At 54.2% G+C, this 23,687-nt stretch overlaps 1 protein-coding gene across 7 annotated transcripts in view; it reads right to left on the reverse strand.

The window, feature by feature from the left end:
* Positions 1-23,687, reverse strand: part of TTLL1 (TTL family tubulin polyglutamylase complex subunit L1) — a 267,977-nt gene that overhangs the window by 10,752 nt on the left and 233,538 nt on the right. The window contains exons 2-10 of one of the 7 annotated variants that reach the window (XM_049626462.1): positions 20,176-20,261; positions 17,080-17,111; positions 14,736-14,806; positions 13,799-13,876; positions 11,298-11,414; positions 5,463-5,671; positions 4,613-4,793; positions 3,845-3,979; positions 3,145-3,253 (exon numbers count right to left, since the gene is read on the reverse strand). In XM_049626462.1, the coding sequence (XP_049482419.1) occupies positions 3,145-3,253; positions 3,845-3,979; positions 4,613-4,793; positions 5,463-5,671; positions 11,298-11,410 (747 nt within the window). In that variant the 5' untranslated portion in view covers positions 11,411-11,414; positions 13,799-13,876; positions 14,736-14,806; positions 17,080-17,111; positions 20,176-20,261. Of the gene's footprint in view, positions 1-3,144; positions 3,254-3,844; positions 3,980-4,612; positions 4,794-5,462; positions 5,672-11,297; positions 11,415-13,740; positions 13,760-13,798; positions 13,912-14,735; positions 14,807-17,079; positions 17,112-20,175; positions 20,387-20,459; positions 20,616-23,687 lie in introns of those variants that run through there. The other 6 variants (XM_049626466.1, XM_049626464.1, XM_049626468.1 and 3 more) reach the window with 6 other exon arrangements.

A 23,687-nucleotide genomic window follows, 5' to 3' on the forward strand; every position in this document is an offset into this window, starting at 1 on the left:
TTCGGCTCAGGTCATGATCTCGCGGTCCGTGAGTTCGAGCCCCACGTCGGGCTCTGTGCTGACAGCTCAGAGCCTGGAGCCTGTTTCGGATTCTGTGTCTCCCTCTCTCTGACCCTCCCCTGTTCATGCTCTGTCTCTCTCTGTCTCAAAAATAAATAAAAACGTTAAAAAAATTTTTTTTAAATATTAAAAAAAGAAATTAAAAAAAAAAAAGATAAAAGTTCTAGACATACAAAGTATACACAGCAAAACACTGTCTTCCACAAGCACAGACCTAAAAAGCGAGGAAATGTGTCCTGCTGTTAGGACTGGAACAACACTAGTTTATCAGATTTACTCCAGGACACTCTATCAAATCAATCTGCAAACACTGCCCATGTCGGGATGCACCCCTGATCTTTCCATCCCCTTCTCTGCCTGCTGGATTGATCCCGCCTCCTGGTGCCCCCCGCCCCACACTCCTGCACCCCGTCCGCAGCCCTGCAGCCTCCCTTATCATCAGCCTTCTGTGATCTGCCTCCCCTGCTGGTCTCTGAGCCTCCTGAGGGCAGGCTGTCCAAGGGCATCTCTGTCCCAGGTGTCGGGCTATGCTCTGCACCCAGGGACACTCGGGAGATGCAGCTGTCGACTGCTTGACGTGTCAGCGTCCCGTGTAACATCTGTCCTTCGTGCGATTCTGAATCGGAGCCACGTGAGGCTACCAGTAAGTAGTCTCCTCAGAGGAAGGACTTCCTCACGTTAAAAAGCTAAGCATTTACCAACAGAACCGACAGGGACGGCACAGAGGCTTCTGGAACACTGCGGCGATGCCAAGCTAAGGTCCTGCCTTCTGCTCTCTCCTTCCACGGGTTAAAAAAAAGTGACTTCTGTTTCTTATTGATGCAGCAGTGACTCAGCTGACTGGTGTCCTGAGAAGGCCCATCAAATGGAGCCCTCCCAATGTCAGTGTGGCCCTGCAATCCAAGGGGGGGTTGGGGCAGGCCAACATATTCTGCACTGTCCTCAGAGAAACCAAGAGGACTGGAGGCCGGTCACTGGCCACACCCACACCCACTGGCCACACCCACACCCAGGCCTCACTAACTTGGCTACAAAGGGCCTGATGTCATTGCTCAGCTTTCTCCAAACGGCTGCGTCCCCTGAAAACTCATTTTCCCAATTCATTTTTTTTCAAGATTTTATTTTATTTTTTACATTTTTTTGATGTTTATTTATTTTTTGAGAGAGAGAGAGAGAGACTCAGAATGTGAGCGGGAGAGGGGCAGAGAGAGAGGGAGACACAGAATCCCAAGCAGGCTCCAGGCTCCGAGCTGTCAGCACCGAGCCCGACACGGGGCTCGAACCCACGAACCGTGAGATCATGACCTGAGCTGAAGTTGGACGCTTAACCGACTGAGCCACCCAGGCACTCCAAGATTTTATTAAGTAATCTCTACACCCAACGTGGGGCTCGGACTTACAACCCGGAGATCAAGAGTCTCACACTCCACTTACTGAGCCGGCCAGGCGTCTCCGTTGTTCCAATTCTTCTGAATAAAGATCTGGCCAAGCCATCCTTTCTCCTCTAATCTTGACCATGTAACAGTGATGCTCAGAAGTTCGCTCCCAGGGAAACCCGAGGGACAGTGAACCAGAGTTGGCCTCACACAGAAGACCGTCAAGGCCCTCAGTAAATGGTGGCCGTTGTCATTTCATTACCAGCAAGGTAATGCCAGGGCTCTGTTTGCAGATGAGGAGGCCCAGGGAGGCCATGTGACTTGCCCAAGTCACACAGAGAGAAGTGACAGACGGGGGACTGAGCCCATGCTGCTCTGAACAAACCCTTCAGTAGGTGACTCAGAAAAGCTTGGTTTGGGGGCGTCTAGCTGGCTCAGTCAGAAGAGCATGCCACCCTTTTTTTAAAATATCGTTTTTAATGTTTATTTGTTTTCGTAGGAGAGAGACAGAGCCTGAGTGGGGGAGGGCCAGAGACAGAGATGGAGACACAGAATCCAAAGCAGGCTCCAGGTTCCAAGCTGTCAGCACAGAGACTGACCCGGGGCTCAAACCCACAAACTGCAAGATCATGACCTAAGCCAAAGTTGAATGCTTAACCAACTGAGCCACCCAGGTGCCCCAAGAGCATACAACTATTAATCTTGGGGTCATGTGAGCCCCACAGTGGGCATAGAGATTACTAAAACAATAAACTTAAAAAAAATAAAAAAGAAAAAGAAGCTTGTTTTCTATCAATGTTTACCCTCTTTCCACTCAAATTATACAAAAAGGACCAGGATACTCAAGGCCTCCAATCAAGCAAGATCCAAACAGAAGAGTCTTTCATAAAGAAATGAGACCTTCAGAACATTTTTGTTACGACCAGATTAAAGCCCCAAAGCCCACACAGAACCGACAAGGTCCTGGGGCCCGGCCTCGCTGGCCTCACCAGGCACCTCTAACTCCACCACCCTCGGTCTGGGGGCTCCAGCCACCCTGGCCATCTCTCAGCTCCTGCAACGCTCCTTCCTGCCACGGGATCCTGGCACAGGCTATACCCTCTGCTAGAACGTTCCTTTCCCACCTCCACCCGGGTAACCCCCGCTTATACTTCAGGTCTCTGCTTGAGCATTTCTGCACACGGAAGCCTTCTCCGGCCACCTGGACCAGGGACTTCATTCCATGCTCTTCCGGATCTGTGTCCCCTAGCTTGAGAGCACGCGGCTCAGTTTGTGATGACACATTCACCAGTGTGATTACTTGACAGCCGTCTTCCCCTACGGGCCAGGCTCCGTGAGTGGGGACCATCAACGTAGCCCTGGCACTCAGCACGAGACCAACCCAGACAGGTGCTCAGGGAGACTTTGCTGAACGAATGGCCACGCAGGGGCCCTCTCGTGAATCCTTCTGCCACCCCCATGAGGGGGTAACAGGATCTCCTTTCACAAATGGAGAAACCGAGGCTCCGAGAGTTCCAACTGACGTGCCCACGGCCACGGAACCAGAAGGGCTGATGTGCCAGATCCTTAAAGCTCCCACTCCTCACGAGTGCCAGGGCATCTGGAATCCGGCTCCCGGACCCGCTTCGCCCGCGCACGTGAAAAGAAGGAGAGAGAAACCCACAAAAGCAGCCCATTTCCGTAAGCTCCAGCGAAGGGACGCACTCACCCCGTGCTTCTGGATGGCGACGTTGGTGAGATGAACAAACATGTTGTCCAGCTCGCTGGTGCTTGGGGTGTACTTCACCGTGCAGAAGCGGCAGAATCCAAGTTTATACCTGCGTGGGAATTCAGACCGCGTCAGCACGCTGAGGAGAAGCACAGATAAGACCGAACACTTTGTTCTCTTACAAGAGCCGCTTTTTGGAGCATCTGGGGGACTCAGCCGGTCAGGCGTCCGACCTCGGCTCAGGTCAAGATCTCACGGTTCGCGGCTTCGAGCCCCACGTCGGGCTCTGTGCTGACCGCTCGGAGGCTGGAGCCTGCTTCGGGTTCTGTGTCTCCCTGCTCTCTCTGACCCTCCCCTGCTCACACTCTCTCTCCTTCTCTCATAAATAAACATTAAAAAAAATAATAATAGAAAGACCTGCTTTTTGATTCAGGCCGTTAAAAGAGCTGCTTTTTCATTTTTTACGGTTCTTTTCTTCGAACGGTCACGCCAAGGTACAATTCCTAGGCCACAGGACTCCCCCGCCTAAAGCGTATGACGCGGTGGTTCTCGGTATCCTGAGATTTGCGGGGCCACTACCACGACCAAGAAACCCTGTGACCGCCAGCAGTCACCCCCCACGCCACTAATCTACTTTGTCTCTGAAGGGCTGCGTCTCGTGAGCTGCCGACCAACAGGACAAAACCCCAGCGACTCTCACATGTAACAGCGCAGTGGGCGGTACGTAGACACCAGCACGTACAAGCGCAGGTCAAACTTCCTCCCGCCGATCAGCAGCGGGTTGTTAATGTACAGGGAGATCACGTAGGCCTCCTTGGTGGACTGGGTCACAAACCTAAGGGCGGCGGAGACGGTCAAAATTAGATGGCAGAGTCCAAAGGCCCCCGTCGCGTCGGGGGAGAAGACGGCGGTGAGCTGGCGTCCACGCGGGAGCCCCCAAGCCTGAGACCCCGCCCCAGAGGACAGTGCCAGCAGCCCCCCCCTGCCCCGGAAACCCACCAGGGAAGTGCTCCCTGCGCCTGACCCACCTGGGGGCCGGCAACGTGCACTCAAACTTCAGTGCTCCGCACGGGGAGAAGGTGACCCTGCCACGCCCAGGAACGGTGAGCCACCAGCCCTCCGGGAGAGAACCACCTCCAGCACCTCTGTACAGTTCAGGACCCGCAGAGGCAGGGCGGGCCCTAGACAAAGCCACCTGGCCTGGTATCTCAGTTTTGGGGAGCCCTCGAACGCTGGGCAGAGACCTGACCTGACGCGGCCTCGCGCTACCCCTGTCGCTGATCACAGACACTCCCGTGTTCGCCTGTCCCATCCCCGTCTTGCCCCCGTGATGGTGCTGCTTACTGTCCCCAGTTTACCCAGGTGAAGCATGTAAGCGTCCACAGAACAAAAGGTCCTCAGACGGTAAGTGTAGACAGAGATTCAGACCCACACACCCTGGGCCCTGATCTTAAGCAGGTGCACTCACGAAGATGTTTTGCTGTCCCGGGACCACTTTTTGATCTGCGAGAGCTTGTTGATCAAAAAGATGCCCTTTCCCTGGGCTTTGCCACAAGGTTTCATGATCCAGGTGCTGGAGGGGCTTTTCCTGAACTCCTCCACGAACAGGTTGTAGTCCGCGGGCAGCATGTAGGTGACCGGAACAAAGTCTGCAAGGTGAAAAAGAGGACGGCGGCGGGTGAGCTAGCCCAACAGCGGCCACGGACGGAAACACACTGCCACGGCCTTCCCGGAGGCTGCTTCGTGCCCTCTGCCCCAAGCCAGCGTCTGAAGATCAAGGCCCTGTGCCGTTCAGTCCCCGTACAATAACCTCATTACCCGTGTGCTAAGCGCTTTACAAACCTGTAATGCCCACGGCAACCTGTTGTCATTCCCATTTATCAGATGAGGAAATGGAGGCCCAGAGAGATTGGTTATACAATTTTTCCCAGGTAGGTAAAAGGATTCTGGAACTATCCGGCAGGCCAGCCCACCAGATGGAACAGGGACACGCCGTGCCCCCTGGGAACAGCCAGATGCGGTAGTGACCGTGAATCCCAAAATGCAGCTTGCAGCTCACGCCGTTTCCCTCCATCCACACACCGGGGACACGCTCTCCCTCGCATGCACCACATTCCCTGGGCACCCATGGAAACTCAGATCCCAACGTGAGCCCCAGCCTGCCCATTCCAGACACACGTGGAATGAGAGAGGCGCCTGTCACAGCTGGCACGAACATGTTCACCCACCAAAGCCAGCCGTCGCCATCCCGGTAGCTCGTGTGACTAAGGAACTCTAGGATTCATTTAACACACGAGCCCAGTGAAAAAGGCACAAACCCAGATAGAGGTATTTCCCGTTTTCATCTTTTTCTGCCAGAGGACTCCCTTCTTTCTCCAGCTCCTTCCTGTATCTTTTAATATTCTTCACCATCAGATCCTTCCGGGTCAGTTCATAGTGGTTCGGAAAATGGTTGACTATTTGATCATCTGAGAGCCGATAGCCAGTTTCGACACTAAAAACGTTTCGGATGGTTTGCACACTCATCCTAAAAGAGAAGCACAGAAGGGACGTGCAGGGCGAAAGCTCAGAGGAGGTCCCCGTGGTGGCAGTTCTCATTAAAGCTCGTGACCAGAAGGGCTGGCCTGTTCCCTGAGTCCCAGCACCCAGACCCGGAGATGCCCGGGCCACAGCGGCACAGCGTTGGGTCTGGTGACCGGCTGTGACCTGAACCTGAACTGAGGCAGGAGCAATTCTGAGTCTGTCTTACAGTGGGCGGTGTCATTGCCCAGCACAGAGGAGATACTCGATAAATGCTTACTGATGAATCAACGATACCATTGACTGCTGATTACAAACTAATGAAAAATGGCCTCCTTCAGACTCTGAAATCCGGAAAATCATTTACACAGTATTTGCACCCAAAGTCAAGAAGCACCCGGACCCCTTTAAACCAAAATCACAGGGCAGGGGCGCCTGGGTGGTGGCTCAGTCGGTTAAGCGTCGGACTCCTGGTTTTGGCTCAGGTCATGATCTCACGGTTCGTGGGTTTGAGCCCTGCATCAGGCTCTGGGCTGACAGTGTAGAGTCAGCTTGGGATTCTCTGTCCCTCTCTCTCTGCCCTTATCCTGGTTGCGTTGTCTCATCTCAAAACAATAAACTTAAAAAAAAAAAAATCACAGGGTGATTTAAGGGCTCTGGGTCATATTCTTGTAGAAACCGATGACAGGCCAGCACCCCAGTAAATGAGGACGGTTGAAAAAGAAATTGATTCCCTCTAATCCTCTAAGAAACCTAGCCTCCCGGACACACCCCTCCACCCTACCAGCCCCTCAGAGAGGCAGGGAGGGAGGGAGGGAGCAGGAAGGACTGGACTGGCACTCACAAGGGAGCCACAGACAAGGCAGGCTGGCATGGCTTCTTGCTCTAGGCCCCCACCCCACCCCACCCCGGGCACCAACCTACAGAGGGCCCCAAGCACCCAAAGGGTCTCTTCTGATTCTATGATCATTAGAATGATGGGGGAGTTTTCAAACTTTTCATTACGAAAGAGCTCAACCACAAGCAAAAGCAGAGAGGAAAGTGTGAGAGAACCCATTGCTCGCTTTAGGGGCTGCAACCAGGCACCCGGTCTTGTCTTGATTGTACCCCACTTGTGCCCCACGGCACTGGCTGATTTGGAAGCAATTCCCAGACACGATATTCCAACCAAAATGCTCCTGTAAGAATGTCTAACAGTTACGGACTTCTTAATATATGATATCCTACTGGGGCGCCTTGGCTCAGTCGGTTGAGCATCCGACTTCAGCCCCACGTGGTTCATGAGTTCGAGCCCCACGTTGGGCTCTGTGCTGATGGCTCAGAGCTTGGAACCTGCTTCGGATTCTGCGTCTCTTTCTCTCTGCTCCTCCCCCACTTGTGCTCTGTCTCTCAAAAATAAATAAATGTTAAAAAAAATTTTTAAAGAGAGATATGATATCCTACTTCGCACTGCTGTCACAACTAAAAACAAGCAGCAGTGATTTCTGAATATCATCAAATATTAATCAGTGCTCATATTTCCCAAGTCATCTGATAAGTATTTTTAGAGCTTGTACAGATAAGGGTCAGGCCTTCTGATGAGTTGTTCTCTCTCTCCCGACTCGTTTAACCTACAGTCTCCCTGCTTTCTTTTTCCCTAGGCCATCTGTTTCTGGAGGACCCTGGGCCACTTGCCTTCTAGGTCCTCACATGCTTCTTCCTCAGCCCAGTGCCCTGGCTCCCGTGCCACCTGAAAATCAGGAGTCAGACCGCAAGGCCTGGGGAGCTGCAGGTCCGTTTGGGGCACACCTACAACTGGGCCCGCCACGCCGAAGTGCTCGTCAGCCCTGAGCTCAGCGGCTCCCATACTGGGCGGGCCTAGACCCTTAGGTCATTAGGGGCGACGAGATGGTGATCCTCTGCTTGCATTTCTTGTTCATGTGTCAGCAGGAATATCTCTACAAGGAGAAATGTCCCTTCACCAACAATCTGGATACCCCAAAACACAGCTCATAGAGGAAAGGCTAACTAAATGCTTGATTCTTGCCCTTTATTTATCGGTTTTCAAGATAATGAGCTGCTTCCCTACCGCTCTCGGGTATGTGATGATATATTCTGGGTACCTCTTACTGCAAAGCAAGGTGCCTGGTGTTAGCAACTTAAGACAACAACCATTGCATCAGATCTTGTGGCTTTGTGGATCAAGACATTTTTTTAAATTTTTTAATCTATTTATTGAAAGACAGAGAGAGAGAAAATGCGTAAGCGGGGAAAAGACAAAGAGAAAGGGAACGAGAGAGAGAATCCCAAGCAGGCTCTGAGCTGTCAGCGCAGAGCCTGACGTGGGCCTCGAGCCCACAAACCGCGAGATCGTGACATGAGCCGAAGTTGGATGCTCAACCCACCGAACCACCCAGGTGTCCCTGTGGACCAAAATTTTGGGCAGGGCTCAGGCGAGCCTGCCTCTGCTCCACGTGGCACAGACCGAGGCCACTCGGTGGTACTCAGCCGGAGGATGACCCCATTTGGAGGGTCCAAGAAGGCGTCGTTCGTATGTCTGGCACCTTGGTGGGCACGGCTGCAAGGCCAGGAGTGGCTGTAACTATCACACACAACACGGCTCCTCCAGCCAGAGAGGCCCAGGTAGCCAGGCTTCTCACGTGGCAGCTTGGGGCTCCGGTAGACGGTTCCCATAAAGGAAGCGGAAGCTGCTAGCTTCTTAAGGCCTGGGCCCAGACCCGTCTCACCTCGGCTCTGCTTTGGCCAAAAAAGAGGCAGAAGCGATGGCGTGTCGCTTCTGAGACTAGCACCGAGAGGCCTTGAGAGCTTCCTCCCTCCCTCCTGGACCCCGACCGCCCCAGGAGGGCAAGCCCAAGCCAGCTGGCTGGAGGGCCACGAGAGATCTGTGGTGAGAAGGCACTGTGGTCCTGGCCAACGGCATCCAAGACCAGACAAGCCCCAGCTGGACCCCCCAGGTGACAGCAGGGGAAGCCCAGGCAGGATCAGCTAAGTCCTGCTGGACCAAAGGAACCGACCAGCCAAACCGATAAATGCGCGTGCTATGCAAATGGTCGTTTCAAGCCTTAAGTTCTGTGGTGTTTGTTACACGCCATCGATCTGGCAATCGCTGATTAATGCATCTCCCTAGCGCAGCCCTGACTCCCATGTTTCACGTGCTCCTACTTTCTGCCCTATACTCAAGCTGTGATCAGAACACAGATACAGTTTCATAATAGGTTTTTCTTCAGATTTTTTGTTATACGATTTTCCAAATTGCTTTATAATTTTCCTAATTATTTTCATGGCTGCACCATAATCCACTCGGTTAACTTGGTTACCTTTTCCTAACCATCTGACATTTAGTTGTTTCCGGTATTTTACCCTAAGCAATTTTTTAAAAAAAATTTTTTTTTAACGTTTATTTATTTTTGAGACAGAGAGAGAGAGAGCATGAACGGGGGAGGGTCACAGAGAGAGGGAGACACAATCTGAAACAGGCTCCAGGTTCTGAGCTGTCAGTACAGAGCCCGACGCGGGGCTCGAACCCACGGACCGTGAGATCATGACCTGAGCCGAAGTCGGACGCTTAACCGACCGAGCCACCCAGGCGCCCCTTTACCCTAAGCAATTTTTAAGACTCGATGGTACACAGAGTACTTAGGACAGGAGCTCTTAAGGCACCAAAGAGCCAAAGTTACACAGTTCCGCTCTTTTCTCTCTCTGTCTTGTGAAGACTGGCTCCAAGATGCTTCTTCCGTGGTAGGAAGCAGGGAGTCGCTCGACACCCTCCCCAGCGCCGATTAATTACCCAGAGAAGCCAAAAGGGCTCGCTGAGAACTGGCTAAGCCCATGGCACAGAGCCGTGGGACGCAGAGCGTAAGTACCAAACTCTCTTCTTTCAGAGCTCCCGTGAAGCAGGGCTCTGGCTACATTATTTCGCTCTACCTTCGAGGACGTGAACCCAATGCCAAAGCCCACACAGGGGCTGCACTTCTCTACCAGCCTCTCCCCGTCTGCATTCCATGCTCCCCCGGGGAAACTGGATCGTGGTTTAAAGCACAGGTAATCCTCGGCTGCCAGGGGAGCAGAGAAAGGGTCATCCCCGCAGTGGCTGCTGGAGATGGAAGCGGGCTGCCAGTCTACACCGCACCTGGGCCAGGGCCGGGCTCTGGGAGGCTGGGACAAGCCAGACAAGGTCCTCACTGTCATCGGGTTCACAGCAGCGCAGAAAGACGGGACAGGCGGGGAAATCCCAAATCCTGGCACGCGGCACTTGCTGCACAGCACTGAGGGGAGCCGCCTGGGAGGCTGGAGGGGCACAGGTGGCTTCCAGGGCAGGAGGCTCGAGGAGTGGTGTGCGAAGGCCAGCAACCGCTGGCCGCTATCACATGCCACATGCTCTGTGCTTTACTGACTCATTCAGGCTTCCGACAGCTGCGTTTGAAGGGAGAGGTCAAGTCCTCTGCTAAGGGCCACACAGGCAGCAGCGGGGGAGCCAGGGTGTAAAGCCAGGCACGACTTGGCTCCAGCGTCTGGACGTCTAACCGCCGGATGCGTGGCGTCCCCGAAGGATGGGCTGAGGAGGCAGAGAGCACCGCCCGTCCTAGCGGGTCGGCAGGGGAAAGCGTGTCGGCTGCTGCACTGGGGCGTGGGGGGGAAGGAAGTGGCTGGAACAGGAGGGAGTGGGTCTCAGGGAGTGGGGGACGCATAGCGTAAAAAGGCCTCCGGAGACCCACCAGCTCCCCTCCCTCAAAGGTTCGCTCAGGGCGCCGGGCCCGGGAGCTGCGGAGGATGGGGCCCGGCGAGATGACCACGGATCTGTGTTCGGGCGCACGACCCTGCCAGAGGGTGGAGGCCGGCTTGCAGCGGGGAGCACACCAGGCCCGGACAAGGGAGGACACGGGACCTCAGCCCACGAGGAGGGGGAGGCGGGGTGGGGGCAGAAGGCGAGGACAGCTCCCAGCTTTCTGGCTGGAAGGAGCACCACCGGGGAGTCAACACCAAACACACTGCTCTCCCGTTCGTGCGTCTCCCTCGCTTTTCGGTTGTCGTTAACCAGTCCAGCCAGCGCCCTCCGCCCTGCGAGAGGAAGCAAGGGAGGCACAGGCCCCTCCCCCACGGTCCCCTTCCCCAGCGCCGGGCAATAAGGCACTGACTGGCACCGCCAGGAGGGGCCTCTGGCTTCTCACCCGACCCCCCACGGGATTCGCCAGGCCGGGTTGTACAGAACCGTCCTGGGACTTCTGACGCCAGGCTGGTAAACGGGAGTGTGAGGGCACCCCGCAACGCGTGCTCCCAAAGAGCTTGGGATGAAAGATGTGTCGGGGGGGGGTGCCCCTCTGAGAACACAGCCTGTGCCTGGGCTACCGCCATTCACAAGACTGGTAAGAAGCCTTCAGGGGCGCCTGCGCGGCTGAGTCAGTTGAGCGACTCTTGATTTCCGCTCAGGTCATGATCTCGCGGTTTGTGAGACCGAGCCCTAGGGTCGGGCTCCGTGCTGACAGCGCACAGCCGGCTTGGGATTCTCTCTCTCCCTCTGTCTCTCCCCCACGCGCACCTGTGCACGCTCTCTCTCAAAAACAAATGAAAATAAATGTTAAAAAAGAAAAAAGCAGGCTTCGGAAAAACAATCAACTCCTGCTTTTCGTACTTACCAGTAGAAGTTCCAGTCCTCGTTTTCTGTCACTTGGACCCATCCTCTCTTTTCAAAGTTATTTATCAGCACCGACTTCTCGATGTCAGTGACCCATTTCACTTTCCCTGCCATAATCCTGGAAGAAGTCAACTTGTTAGAGCTTTGAAACGGCAGTGGCCACAAGCTTCCCCTTCGCACATCCCAAGTTCGACCTGCTGGGCGGTGGTTCTCAGCCAGGGGCCACTCTGGCCCCCAGGGGACATCTGGCTGCATCTCTTTTTTTTTTTTAAGTTTATCTATTAATTTTGAGAGAGAGAGAGAGAGAGAGCAGGGGAGGGGCAGAGAGAGAGAGAGAGAGAGAGATAATCCCAAGCAGGCTCCACACTGTCAGTGCAGAGCCCGATGCGGGGCCCAAACCCACGAACCTCAAGATCATGACCTGAACTGACATCAAGAGTTGGATGCTTAACCGAGTGAGCCAGCCAGGCGCCTCTGGCCTCGTCTTTTGTTGTCACAACTGGGGGCAGGGAGGCTTCTGGAATCTAGTGAGTAGAGGCCAGGATGTTGCCCAATACCCTGCAGTGGACAGGACGCCCCCCCCCCCCCAGCCCCAAAGCAAGTCCCCCAGGCCAAAATGTCAACTGGGCCAAGACTAAGAGATCCTGGCCTAAGCGGGGGAGAAAGACAGCAATCGGATAATCGCCACCCAGTGTACATCACCACTGTGACAGGAGCCACGAGGCAGGGACAGCACTGGGGCTGTGAGAGCCACGGCAGGAGCTGCCCATCAGGGTGGCTGGGGAGAACCACCCTGAGCAGGAGGCCCTGGAGCTGACTTCCAAAGGGTGGGAGAGAGCGCCTAGCCCAGCGTGAGCACCCCCAGCGCCCCTGCCTCCTCCCCTGCCCCGCTCCAATTCACTCTCTGTAAGTGCCCGTGACGCTTATGAGTTTATCTGACCCCGTCACTCCCGTCTACCAGTCTCCGTGGCTCCCCAGTGAGCTTAAGATACGCAGACCCCTGCCCCTCACCTGCTTCTCCTTCACCTGCTGTGTTCTCGCCACACTGGACTGCTCTGCCCACACTCCACCCCGGGGCCTTGGCACGTGCTGGTTGTCTCTGCCAGCGGCACTCTCCCTCCCTCTCAGCCTGGCTAAGCTGCTGCCCACCCACCTGCCAGCATAAGTGAATGTCACCTCCTCCACCAGGCCTCCCTGACGCCAGGTACACAGGTACACGGCCCCTCGGCACTCCTGCAGTTCTGTCCCAGCTAGAGGGCAAGGGGGCTGGCTTTCTTCCTCGCTGCTTTGTGCCCAGGGCCTAGCACTGTGCCTGGGATGTGGTGGATGCTCCATTCAGACTGACCGACTATGGCCCCAGGCCTGCGCTTGCTTTCGGAGAGGGAAAGAGAAGGCACTCCCGCGGGGCTCTCACGTGAAATCAGCCCACTGCCTCCTCACCTGCCGGCAATGGCGGTGTCAGAGGAGGGACTGTGGTAAGAGTGCGGGCTCTAGGGCTTGAGTCTGAGGCCCAGTTCTGACACTCACTTGCTGTGTGACTCTGGACAAGTTACTTAACCTCTCTGAACTTCTGTTTCCTTAGGCGTAAAATACGAGGAACGGCAGCAACTACCCATCTCACGGGGTTATAGTAAGGATTAATTGAATGAACACGTTAAAGCACTGAGAACAGGGTGCTCAAGAAATATCTGGTATTATGACTGTCATCATCCCCCTTATGGGTAAGGAAGCTGAAGCTCAAAGATTAAGAACCTGTATGAGAATCAGACTGAACGCTGGGGCGCCTGGGTGGCTCAGTCGGTTTAGCGTCTGACTCTGGTTCAGGTCATGATCTCATGGTTCGTGAGTTTGAGCCCCACGTCGGGCCCTGTGCTGACAGCTCAGAGCCTGGGGCCTGCTTCGGATTCTGTGTTCCCCCCTCTCTCCGCACCCCGCCCCTGCTTGCACTCTGTCTCTCTCTCTCAAAAATGAATAAACATTAAAAAAAATTGAGGGGCGCCTGAGTGGCTCAGTCGGTTAAGCGTCCGACTTTGGCTCAGGTTGTGATCTCATGGTTCACGGGTTTGAGCCCCGCGTCGGGCTCTGTGCTGACAGCTCAAAGTCTGGAGCCTGCTTCGGATTCTGTGTCTCCCTCTCTCTCCGACCCTCCCATGCTCACACTCTGTTTGTCTCTCTCTCTCTCTCAAAAATAAATAAACATTAAAAAATTAAAAAAAAAAAAAAAGAATCAGACTGAACAGGGCGCCTGCGTGGCTCAGTCAGTTAAGCATCTGACTCTTGATTTCGGCTCAGGCCATGATCTCATGGTTCGTGAGATCGAGCCAGCACAGAGCCAGCTTGAGGCTCTCTCTCTGCCCCTCCCCCGCTCGTGCCTGTGGGTGCCCACGCTCGCTCTCACACGCTCTTTCAAAATAAATAAATAAACATTAAAAAAAAAATCATACTGAAGGGACCCACGGTGCCCTGATTTGAACTGAGGGTGACCCGACTCTGAAGCACCACCTCTTTTCGCACGGTCCTCCGCCTCCCTGGCCTTCGTCAGGATGATGCCGGTGGCCACGGGGTCAAGGTAATCGTCCTCTGTGGGCCAGAAGGTGCCATATGACAACGTAAGGCTGTTAACGTGGAGACTCAGCAGTCACCGCTCAGGAACGACGGTAGGGGCAGCACAGGAGCCAGATCCCCACGGCTGTTACCGAGCAAACTCCCCACAGTGTCAAGACCCACAGTGGAGCCCGGGAGCCCGGTTCCCCACTTGAGTGCGGCCTCTAGAGCCTGCGTCCCTGCCCAGTGCGGCTCCAGCTCTGCTCTGCCCCCTCCAGTCCCACTGCAGACTCCAGGCCGGAAACGCCCACATCACCGCCACCACCAGCAGGGGCGAAGTCCTACATCTCAGTGCGCCCCTGCCCCCTGGCACAGGTGCTGACCCACCCCGGGTGACCCAGCACAGTGCCTGATACCTGCCCTGTGCTTTAACGGTCAGAAAATACTTCCGGGGGGGGGCGGGGGGGGGGGGAAGGGGGGAGTCGTGCCCGGGTGGCTTAGTCGGTTAAGCATCCGACTCTTGATTTCCGCTCAGATCACGGTCTCGCAGTTAGTGAGATCGAGCCCCACGTCGGGCTCGGTGCTGACAGTGCGGAGCCTGCTTGGGATTCTCTCTCCCTCTCTCCCTCTGCCCCTCCCCTGCTCATGCTCTCTCTCTCTCATACTCTCTCAAAAATAATAAGTAAACATTTAAAGAAAATGCTTCCCAGGCACGATCCCCAAAACCAATAAGGCAGACAGGACAGATATTCTCATCCTCACTTTACTGAGCAAGGACACGGAGCCTTCAAGGGGAGGTTTTCTTGGTGCGCCCCCGCCCCCCGCCCCCGGCTCCCCCTTTCCATCGTGTGGACAACGGGTGCTAAGGAAAACCAATCGCTCAGGCCGGACCCACCATAGGTACTTATGGAGCCAACAGGAACGTCCAATTTCTCTCCTTCAGTGACTCGTGCTGCGGGTTCTTACCTAAAACAAAACGAACACGCAGACGAAATGTACACAGCACAAGACCGAGAGACAGAGAAGACCGCAAGCCCGCGCCTCGCCACGGTATCCGGGACATACGTCTTCTGCCGAACAAGGGCACGCCGCCAGATGCTTCGGGGCCTCACTGTGCTAAGTATCTCTGAATTCTATTACTTTCTGGCTCCCGCGGCCTCGCTGAGCTGCCGTGACACTACTTCATTTCGCGCACCCCTGCTTGGGTGGAACACCACCACCTCCCCGCTGCTGCTCCGGATCCAGCTCCGCCAATCACACAAGGCGCGGTTCAAAGGCCGCCTCCCCCAGGGAGCCGCTCTGGTCACCTTTTTCCTCCACCAAACCTCCTGTATCCCTCTCCTGGGATACAGTCGGCACACAACTTCCTGGCTTGTGTTTTAGTTCTTTGCGTACGTTCCTTCTAGAAGTGTGCGAGGTGAGGGCTCTCTCAGTCACCTGTTTCCTTCTCATCCCACCGATGCTTTCTAGGTTCAGGTGGGAGCATTTGCAACAGAGCTCACAGTCCCTTCGGCCGGCCCCATCATCTCCAGATGGCGGGCTCAGTCGGTGAAACATGCGACTCTTAATCTCCAGCTTATGAGTTCAAGCCCCACACTGCGTGTAGAGATTACTTGAAAAAAAAGGGGGGAGGAGGAGGAGGAGGAGGAGGAGGAGGAGGAGGAGCACCTGGGTGGCCCAGTCAGTCAAGGGTCTGACTCTTGGTTTCAGCTCAGGTCACGATCTCACAGTTGGTGAGTTCGAGCCCCACGTCGGGCCCGGTGCTGACAGTGCAGAGCCTGCTTGGGATTCTCTGTCTCCCTCTCTCTCTGCCACCACCCCGCTCACTCTCTCGATCTCTCTCTCTCAAAAATAAATAAACTTAAAAAAAACTAACAACAACAAAAAAGGAGATCTGGACACAGACACAGGCAGAGAACGCCATGTGACGACACAGGGTCGTACAGACACACGGGGAAGACGGTCACGGGAACATGAAGGCAGAGATCACAGCGATGCTGACACAAGCCAAGAAAAGTCTGGGTCCGCCAGAGGCTGGAAGAGGCGAGGAACCCACCCCAGATTCTTCAGAGAGACCGTGGCTCCACCGGCACCTTGATTTCAGACTTCTCGCCTCCCTGAGCCACCTACTTCGTGGCCCTTTGGCAGTACGGCCCTCGGAAACTTACGCAAAATATAACCGTCCCAGACATGAGGAGACGAAGAAGAAACTTCCACCCATAAAGGGCTTTAAATACGCATGTGGGAGCGAGAGCACAGCACAGTGATGGGCGACAGGGCAGACCAGTTATTGATGGTTAAAAAAGAAGAAAAAGAAACGAACTCAGGCCACCTCTCCTTTAAAGACACACAGGACTTCTTTTCAGAAATGCACCAAACCAGCACGGTCACCACCACGGAGAACCAACGATGAGGCAGCCTGGGAGGGGCCAGAGGACCGGATGGCAGGTTCCTCTGCACCTGAACCCTGGAGACGGTTCGTTTCCGGTGCTCGCACGCCCACGGGTGCTCACGAGTTCTCTTGGGGCCTCGGCACTCCCCCCCAAAATGGGAATGAAAGCCACAGGTCCTTCATGGTACTGTGGGGGTCACGGCACAGTCGGCAGGTGTGGGCCTGGCACACCACAGGGACTCCGGTTCACTGGGTTGGAAACGAGTGCCTCAGCTCTCCCTGATTCGGCCCTGCACACTCCTCCACTCAGCCCCACCTGCAGTGGGCCCACCGGGCCCTTGGCTGGGTGCTGGCGACCCTCCCCACCCTCTCGGGGTCGGTAACTGCATTTGTATGTTATCACTAGAAACAACGGCTACCATTCACGGAACACCAGGACCCACGGGGCACAGAGCTGGGCAGTTTGCACCCGCTCTTCTCTACCACGGGTACCGTTCTGGCTCCCGGGCTGCCGGGGGGCAGGTGTTCTCCCCATTTATAAGATGGGGACAGTGGGGCTCCGAGAGTAACGGGCAGAGTGCAGATGGCAGCCTGAGGACACCCACAGTCGCCTCCCTCCCACAGTGTCGACTGTCAGTTCACCCACAGGGCCGGGGGTGGGCTGATTCGTTTGTGTCCCCCCAGCACCCAGCCGGGGCCAGGCACAGTGAAGGGGGCTCAGAAATGGTCTGCGGAACAGGCGAAGGAGCCAGCTGGCCAATCCGCCCCCGGCACAGAAGCTGGGGCTGCCTCCTTCCCAACCCTAAGAAATACTAAGCCCTTTGCCTTAGAAAAATCAAGAAAATACCTGACGTCAGATGGTCTTCCTGTTACTTCCTCCTAGAAGAGGAAAAAAAAAAAAAAAAAAAAAAGCTAGGTTAACAGTAGCCTGCAATGAACTTGATAGGTCACCTCTCTAGTGGTTCCCAGGAACTGTGCGTTAAAGCCATTCGGTCTGCTGCTTTTCAAACTGAACATCAGAAAACCTAACCCAGAAAAACAGTCAGTTGTGTGCTGATCTCTACGCTGACCGTGCTCGAAATCATCGCGGACTGTTGTCACCTCCTAAGGTACGTCAGCCAGGCAAAGGCATTCGGAAACCAGGCAGTTGGCAATTTTCAGAACACGACGTGGGACCCACTGCTGGGGCCGGTGGGTGGGACCTTCGTAAGCATGAGGACAGGCTGGCACAGGGATGGCCCTGGGGTCTGTGCTTCGACAGCCTAGCTTCTTTCTCACCCACCCCCTCAGCACCGGCAGCCGCTCTGTGCCGGGTCCGTGATGGGAGGCACATAGCTGCCTGGGACGAGGTGCCCGTGGACGGTGTTGATCCAGGGAGGCAAGAAACACACCCCATCCGCTGAGGACCCCAGCGGCAAAGTACGTCGGCGCCCCAACAAAGCTCAACTGTGGTCCTGAGGGGGAAGTGACTACTAATTCATCCAGCAGCAAATCGTGCCAGCTCTACTCCAGAAGATTCCAGATCTGTCTATGTCTCTCCCCAGCGTCCCTGTAATCCCGGATGACCATGGCAGGCTCCCACTGGCTTCCTTAGTGCCGGCCGCAGCCCAACGCACCCATTCTCCGCCCGGCAGCAGACTGACCCCTTTCACACGCACCAAGCAAATCGCGTCACCCTGCCCCTAAGCCTCCAGGGGCTTCCAGAATAAAGCACCCAGAATAAAGCTGTCAGTCTGCCGATGACTTGCAAGGCGGACCCCGTGAAATCTAGGCTTCCCGTCACCTCTCGGGCCACGTCTCCCCACGCACCAGCTCTCTTCAGCTGCTCACACCCACCAAGCCGCATCCTGTCTTGAGGCTTTGCTCTTCCCCCTGCATCTGGCCCCTTCGCAAAGGTCAGCCTTTCCGAGTGGCCTTCCCAATTCCCAACCACTCACCACGCTGTCGCTTTGCTTCCCGGTGGCACCCCGGCTGTGCCCGATCGTTCGGTCCGGGGCCAACTCAAAGCATGGCCCGTGAACCCGCAGCAGCCGCACCAACAGGAGCTTGTTAGAAAGACACATTCCTGAGCTTCCCCCAACCCCTACACCGAGGCACACGCTCAGACTCTCTGGGGGTGGGGCCCAGGAATCTGTATCTTAATAACCTCTCAGGTGAGACTCCTACCCCTGCCCAAGTTTGAAAAGAACTGGTCTAGGGGCGCCTGATGGCTCAGTCGGTTGAGTGTCTGACTTCAGCTCAGGTCGTGATCTCATGGTGTGTGGGTTTGAGCCCCGCGTCAGGCTCTCCGCACTGTCAGCACAGAGCCTGCTTCTGAGCCTCTGTCCCTCTCTCGCTGCCCCTCCCCTGCTGGTTCTCTCTCTCAAAACTTACCCAAGAAACATTTTACAAGAATCTTCAAAAAGAACTGGTCTAGTTCATGAACTCGGTTCCCTGGTGGCTCCCTATCTTTGACACACACATCTCCCACCAGGAGAGCAGACATGTTGTTCCGCATTATTGCCTAGTGAATCCCCTGCGTCCAGAATACTGTCTAACAACAGCAGGTGCTCAATCAATATCTGACGAATTAACTAAAAATAAGGACGGGAATTCCCTCCGCACACCCTCAAACAAGTGCTGTCTGCGCCAAGTAGAGAACGAGGCACGGCCCAGCCCCACAGGGGCCGTCAGCCCTGCAGGGGACAGAAAACCAGTAAAAGCACCCACAGATTCCACAGCTTTTCCAGGGGCCTGAAGCAGACCTGGAGTTGGGCGGATTTCTGCTGAGCGAGAGAACATCTCGGGGAATAGCTGGACCCACAACCCCAGGAGGACAGAACTTTGCCAAAAGGCCTTTCACATCCCGGAGTTATGACTACATCCAGTTACAGCCAGGACAGCCATTCAGGAGAAAAAGCAGACAGAGGGAAGAACTTCCATTCATAGAGTCACTGCACTTTTCTGGGTCCAGCCATTAAAAAAAAAAAAATAACAACAACAACAACAACAACAACAAAAACCAGAGCCCTCTCTGTCTCCATCCCCACTACCCCCCGCCCCAACACTCTGGTCACTATCACTTTCCACAAAGTCCCAACGAGCCCAGGATTCTAAGGGCATTTCGATTCCTTTCCGGCCGGTCTTCCTTGAGAAGGAAACAAAAATGCCACCCTTAAAGAAAACAATAGCTCATAGTGAAAAACAAGGGCTTTCCGCACCGCTGTATGGCCACCATCCAGGTCCACACCCCACCGGGAGGCAGTGCCAGCCTCCACAGCAACTACTCAGCACTATTGGTAATCCCCCGGGCACAGAGCAAGACCAACCTCTCAGCGCTGCCACAAGCCAGCACTGAAATGTGCTCATTAAATGTTTTCGTGAACAAAGAACCTCTCTGCAAACCGTAAACTGCTTACAATAGGATACTTTTACTTCTGGAACGAATGCCCTGTAATGCCCCAGCTACTCTACGGGGTGCATGGCTACCTACCCACTCACTCCCACTCCCTTTGAGTGATGAGGGCACGGGGAGGGGCAGTGCCTAGGTCCCATCCCTCAGAGAAGGGCGAGCAGGGCGGGGGACACGAATCTGTCTCCAGACCACAGCTGCCGCCACAGGTACACCGCGCCCTGCAAAAGATGCCGAGAGAAACAATGCAGACTGCAAATGAATGGGAAACGCCCAGGAACGATGAAATGCGGGGATAACCCATATGAAGAAGAATGTAATTACAACGAGCGGGCAGCACAAGGAAAGTCACAGGAACTCGGAGGAAAAACAGGGGCACAGTGATCGGCGCAGGCTTCCCGGGGGCCGCGGGTCCGGCAAGCAGCATCTAAACCACACGGTCGCGGCCGCGTAGACCTGGGCGCCCACGCTCGCTCGCGCATGCGCACCCGCCCACCAGGAGCGGCCACACCCTCGTCCGGGGAGGCGGCGGCCTCGGCGGCGGGACCTCACCTGCGGGACCTCACCGGGCAGGGCGGCCCCGCGCCGGGCTCCGGCCCCGCCTCCAGCCCCACTCCCGCGCCGGCAGCAGGACGCCGCTAGCCGCCCCGCGGACCGGCCCGCCGCGCGCCGCGCTCTACTTCCGGGGCGGCGCTCTGGCAACCGAAGACGCGGCCGCCGGCGCGGCGACTGCTTCCGGGGTCACATTTTCCCGGCCGCTCCCTAGGCCCCCCCCCCCCCGCCCGCCGCGCGCTCGGCGGAGATCCTAGAAGAGCCGGCCCTCCATCCCCGGGAACCTCGCAGGCTTCAGGACCCAGGAATGAGGTTGAGAAGGGTCGGAGCGCGAGGTGGAGCCTGACAGTGGGAGGCAGAGCCGTGGGGTGATTAGGGCCCGGGGTCCGGTCCCCTCTCCTGCTCAGCTAACGTGTCTGTGCGCTTGGCGCTGTCGGTAGTGCCTCCCTTGGCGGGTGCGTTGTCCTTAGGTGACATGTGCTCGGCACCTAATAATCAGTACGGGGCCTACTCAAAGGTCACCCCTTTTGTGAAATGTCCCCTGAGCGTGGCGCAGGTCTAGTTTCTCTAACTGTATTTTGTAAACTCTATCAGGAAGAGGCAGCTTGGCCCAGTGAGAAATTTAAAACCAGAGCCAGACCTGGATTGAGCCCTCGCTCGAAAGTCCACTAGCTTATGTGGCTTTCGGCAGGTCACTTCCCTTATCTGACCTTCAGTTTTCCTGTCTGTAGCCGGAAAGAAGAGAAACAGAATTTTACATCCCTGCTCTGATACATTCTAGCTGTTTGGGCACAGGCGCCTCCGATCCTCTCCATTACAATTTCTCCCCAGAGAAATCTCCGTCTCTCAGGGGCTAGCTGTTTGGGCACAGGCACCTCCGGTCCTCTCCATTACAATTTCTCCCCAGAGAAATCTCCGTCTCTCAGGGGTGGAAGAGATTTTAAATTCCTGGTGCATGGCACCTAGGAAGTCGCATCACTTGGCTTCCCACATCCTCCTGCCTTATGCAGCATACGTGCCACTCCAGATGCATCACCAGCAGCCAAAATACTAGAAGGCTTGGCGACAGCCAATGGAAGGAGACCAACATCACAGGGAAGAGCAAATAGTAAAAAAAAAAAAAAAAAAGTTGTGGCCAATATGAAAAATTAACTGGGAGCTAGGTGATCCCAGAGGGAAAAGACAAACTGAGATCACATAAACGTAGTTTAAAAAGTTTTCAAGGGCTGGGGGCTCCTGGGTGGCTCAGTCGGTTAAGCGTCCAAATCTTGGTTTCACTTCAGGTCATGATCTCACTGGTTCGTGAGTTCAAGCCCCACATTGGGCTCTACGCTGGTAGCACAGAGCCTGCTTGGGATTCTCTCTTCTCTCTCTGCACCTCCCTGGCTCTCTCTACCTCAAAATAAATAAGCTTTTTAAAAAATGTATTTAGGAGTACCTGCTGGTTCGGTCGGTTAAGCATCCAACTTTGGCTCAGGTCATGATCGCACATGGTCAGTGGGTTGGAGCCCCACGTAGGGCTTTGTGCTGACAGCTCAGCTATCCGGAGCCTGCTTCGGATTGTGTGTCTCCCTCTCTCTCTGCCCCTCCCCGCTTGCACTCTGTCTTTCAAAAATAAAACGTTAAGAAATAATAGTAAATAAATAAATGTATTTAAAATAAAAAAGCCTTCAAGGGCTTTCCATTGCCATCAAGATAACCAGGTTTTCGTTTTTAAAGTAGCTACAATCTGTTAACCCTTTTCCAGTTTAGCATCTCGTTTCCTGTTGTGCTTAGAAAGACCCATCCTCACAAGTTGTAAAAGCATAACTTGTAAGAGGCTAAAAAGAAAAATCAACTAAGCTAAATGATACATTGAAAATGCGTGTTAGGGCACCTGGGTGGCTCAGTTGGTTAAGCATCTGACTCTTGATCTTGGCTCAGGTCATGATCTCACCAGTTCGTGAGTTTAAGCCCCGCATCAGGCTCCCCACTCTCAGTGCAGAGCCTGCTTGGAATTCTCTCTCTCCCTCTCTCTCTGCCCCTTTCTTGCTCATGTGTGTGTGCTTTATCTCAAATAAATAAATAAATAAATAAATAAATGAAAATGTGTTTTTGAGAGAAAGAGAGGAGGAGAGGCAGGGAGGGAGGGAGACAGAATCACAAGCAGGCTGTGCGCAGTCAGCACAGAGCCCAATACAGAGCTCAAAGTCACGAACCATGAGATCATGACCTGAGCGGAAATCAAGTCAGATGCTTTTCCAACCGAGCCACCCAGGCAGTCCCAGCCTGTATCTTTTATTGTCTGGATTTTAGTAGCACAAAAATATTATTTTGTAATTTTTTTAAAGCTACGATAAAATAAAGTTCAACTTGTTTCAATTTTGAAATGGCAGTCTGAACATACGTATTTCCCCTCACACCCCCAAATCGCAATGAAAAAGCAGAAGAAATAGACAAATACAGTAGAAGATGAATCATTCAGGATTCTAAATACCAAAGGCATCCAAAACCAAAGAATTACTCTATCAGGTTTTGTCTTAAGATCATCTGTTTCTCATGGGAGTGCAAGCTGGTGCAGCCACTCTGGAAAACAGTACGGAGGTTCCTCAAAAAACTGAAAATAGAACCACCCTACGACCCAGCAATAGCACGACTAGGTATTTATCCAAGGGATACAGATGTGCTGTTTTGAAGGGACACATGCACCCTCATGTTCATAGCAGCTCTATCAACAATAGCCAAAGTATGGAAAGAGCCCAAATGTCCATCGATGGATGAATGGATAAAGAAGATGTGGTATATATACACGATGGTGTATTACTCGGCGATCAAAAAGAATGAAATCTCGCCATTTGCAACTACATGGATGGAACTAGAGGGTGTTATGCCAAGCGAAATTAGAGAAAGACAAATATATGACTTCACTCCTATGAGGACTTTCAGAGACAAAACAGATGAACATAAGGGAAGGGAAACAAAAATAATGTAAAAACAGGGAGGGGGACAAAACACCAGAGACTCTTAAATATGGAGAACAAACAGAGGGTTACTGGAGGGGGCTTGGGAGGGGGGGATGGGCTAAATGGGTCAGGGGCACTAAGGAATCTACTGAAATCGTTGCACCATATGCTAACTAACTTGGATGTAAATTTAAAAACAAAATTAAAAAAATAAAAATAAATAAATCAGATCTTCTGTTTCTCAGTCGTGCCTCTGGGTTTGCTGAGGATCAATGACCATATCCCATTGTCACTGGTGCTGGAAGATCCAGCAGGCGCGGCGAGATTCATTGCCCATGTCAGGTGGTCCCCGTGGGTAGAGTGACGACAGGAGATATTACGTGGTGAGGTCACAGCACGGGTTCTGGAAAATCCCAGTTTGTGTGTTTTTGAAGGATAACAATCGTATAAAGTTCTAGGTTGAAAGTGTGCAAATGTAAGTACATTGGTTAAGTTCTTTTCAAGGACATTACTCTCTTTAGGTGCTAAGATAATGGAGTTCCAGAAATAGTCTTTACCCAGGACGGATCC

Source organism: Panthera uncia, chromosome B4 (assembly GCF_023721935.1).
Source record: "Panthera uncia isolate 11264 chromosome B4, Puncia_PCG_1.0, whole genome shotgun sequence".
Classification (NCBI taxonomy): Eukaryota; Metazoa; Chordata; class Mammalia; order Carnivora; family Felidae; genus Panthera; species Panthera uncia.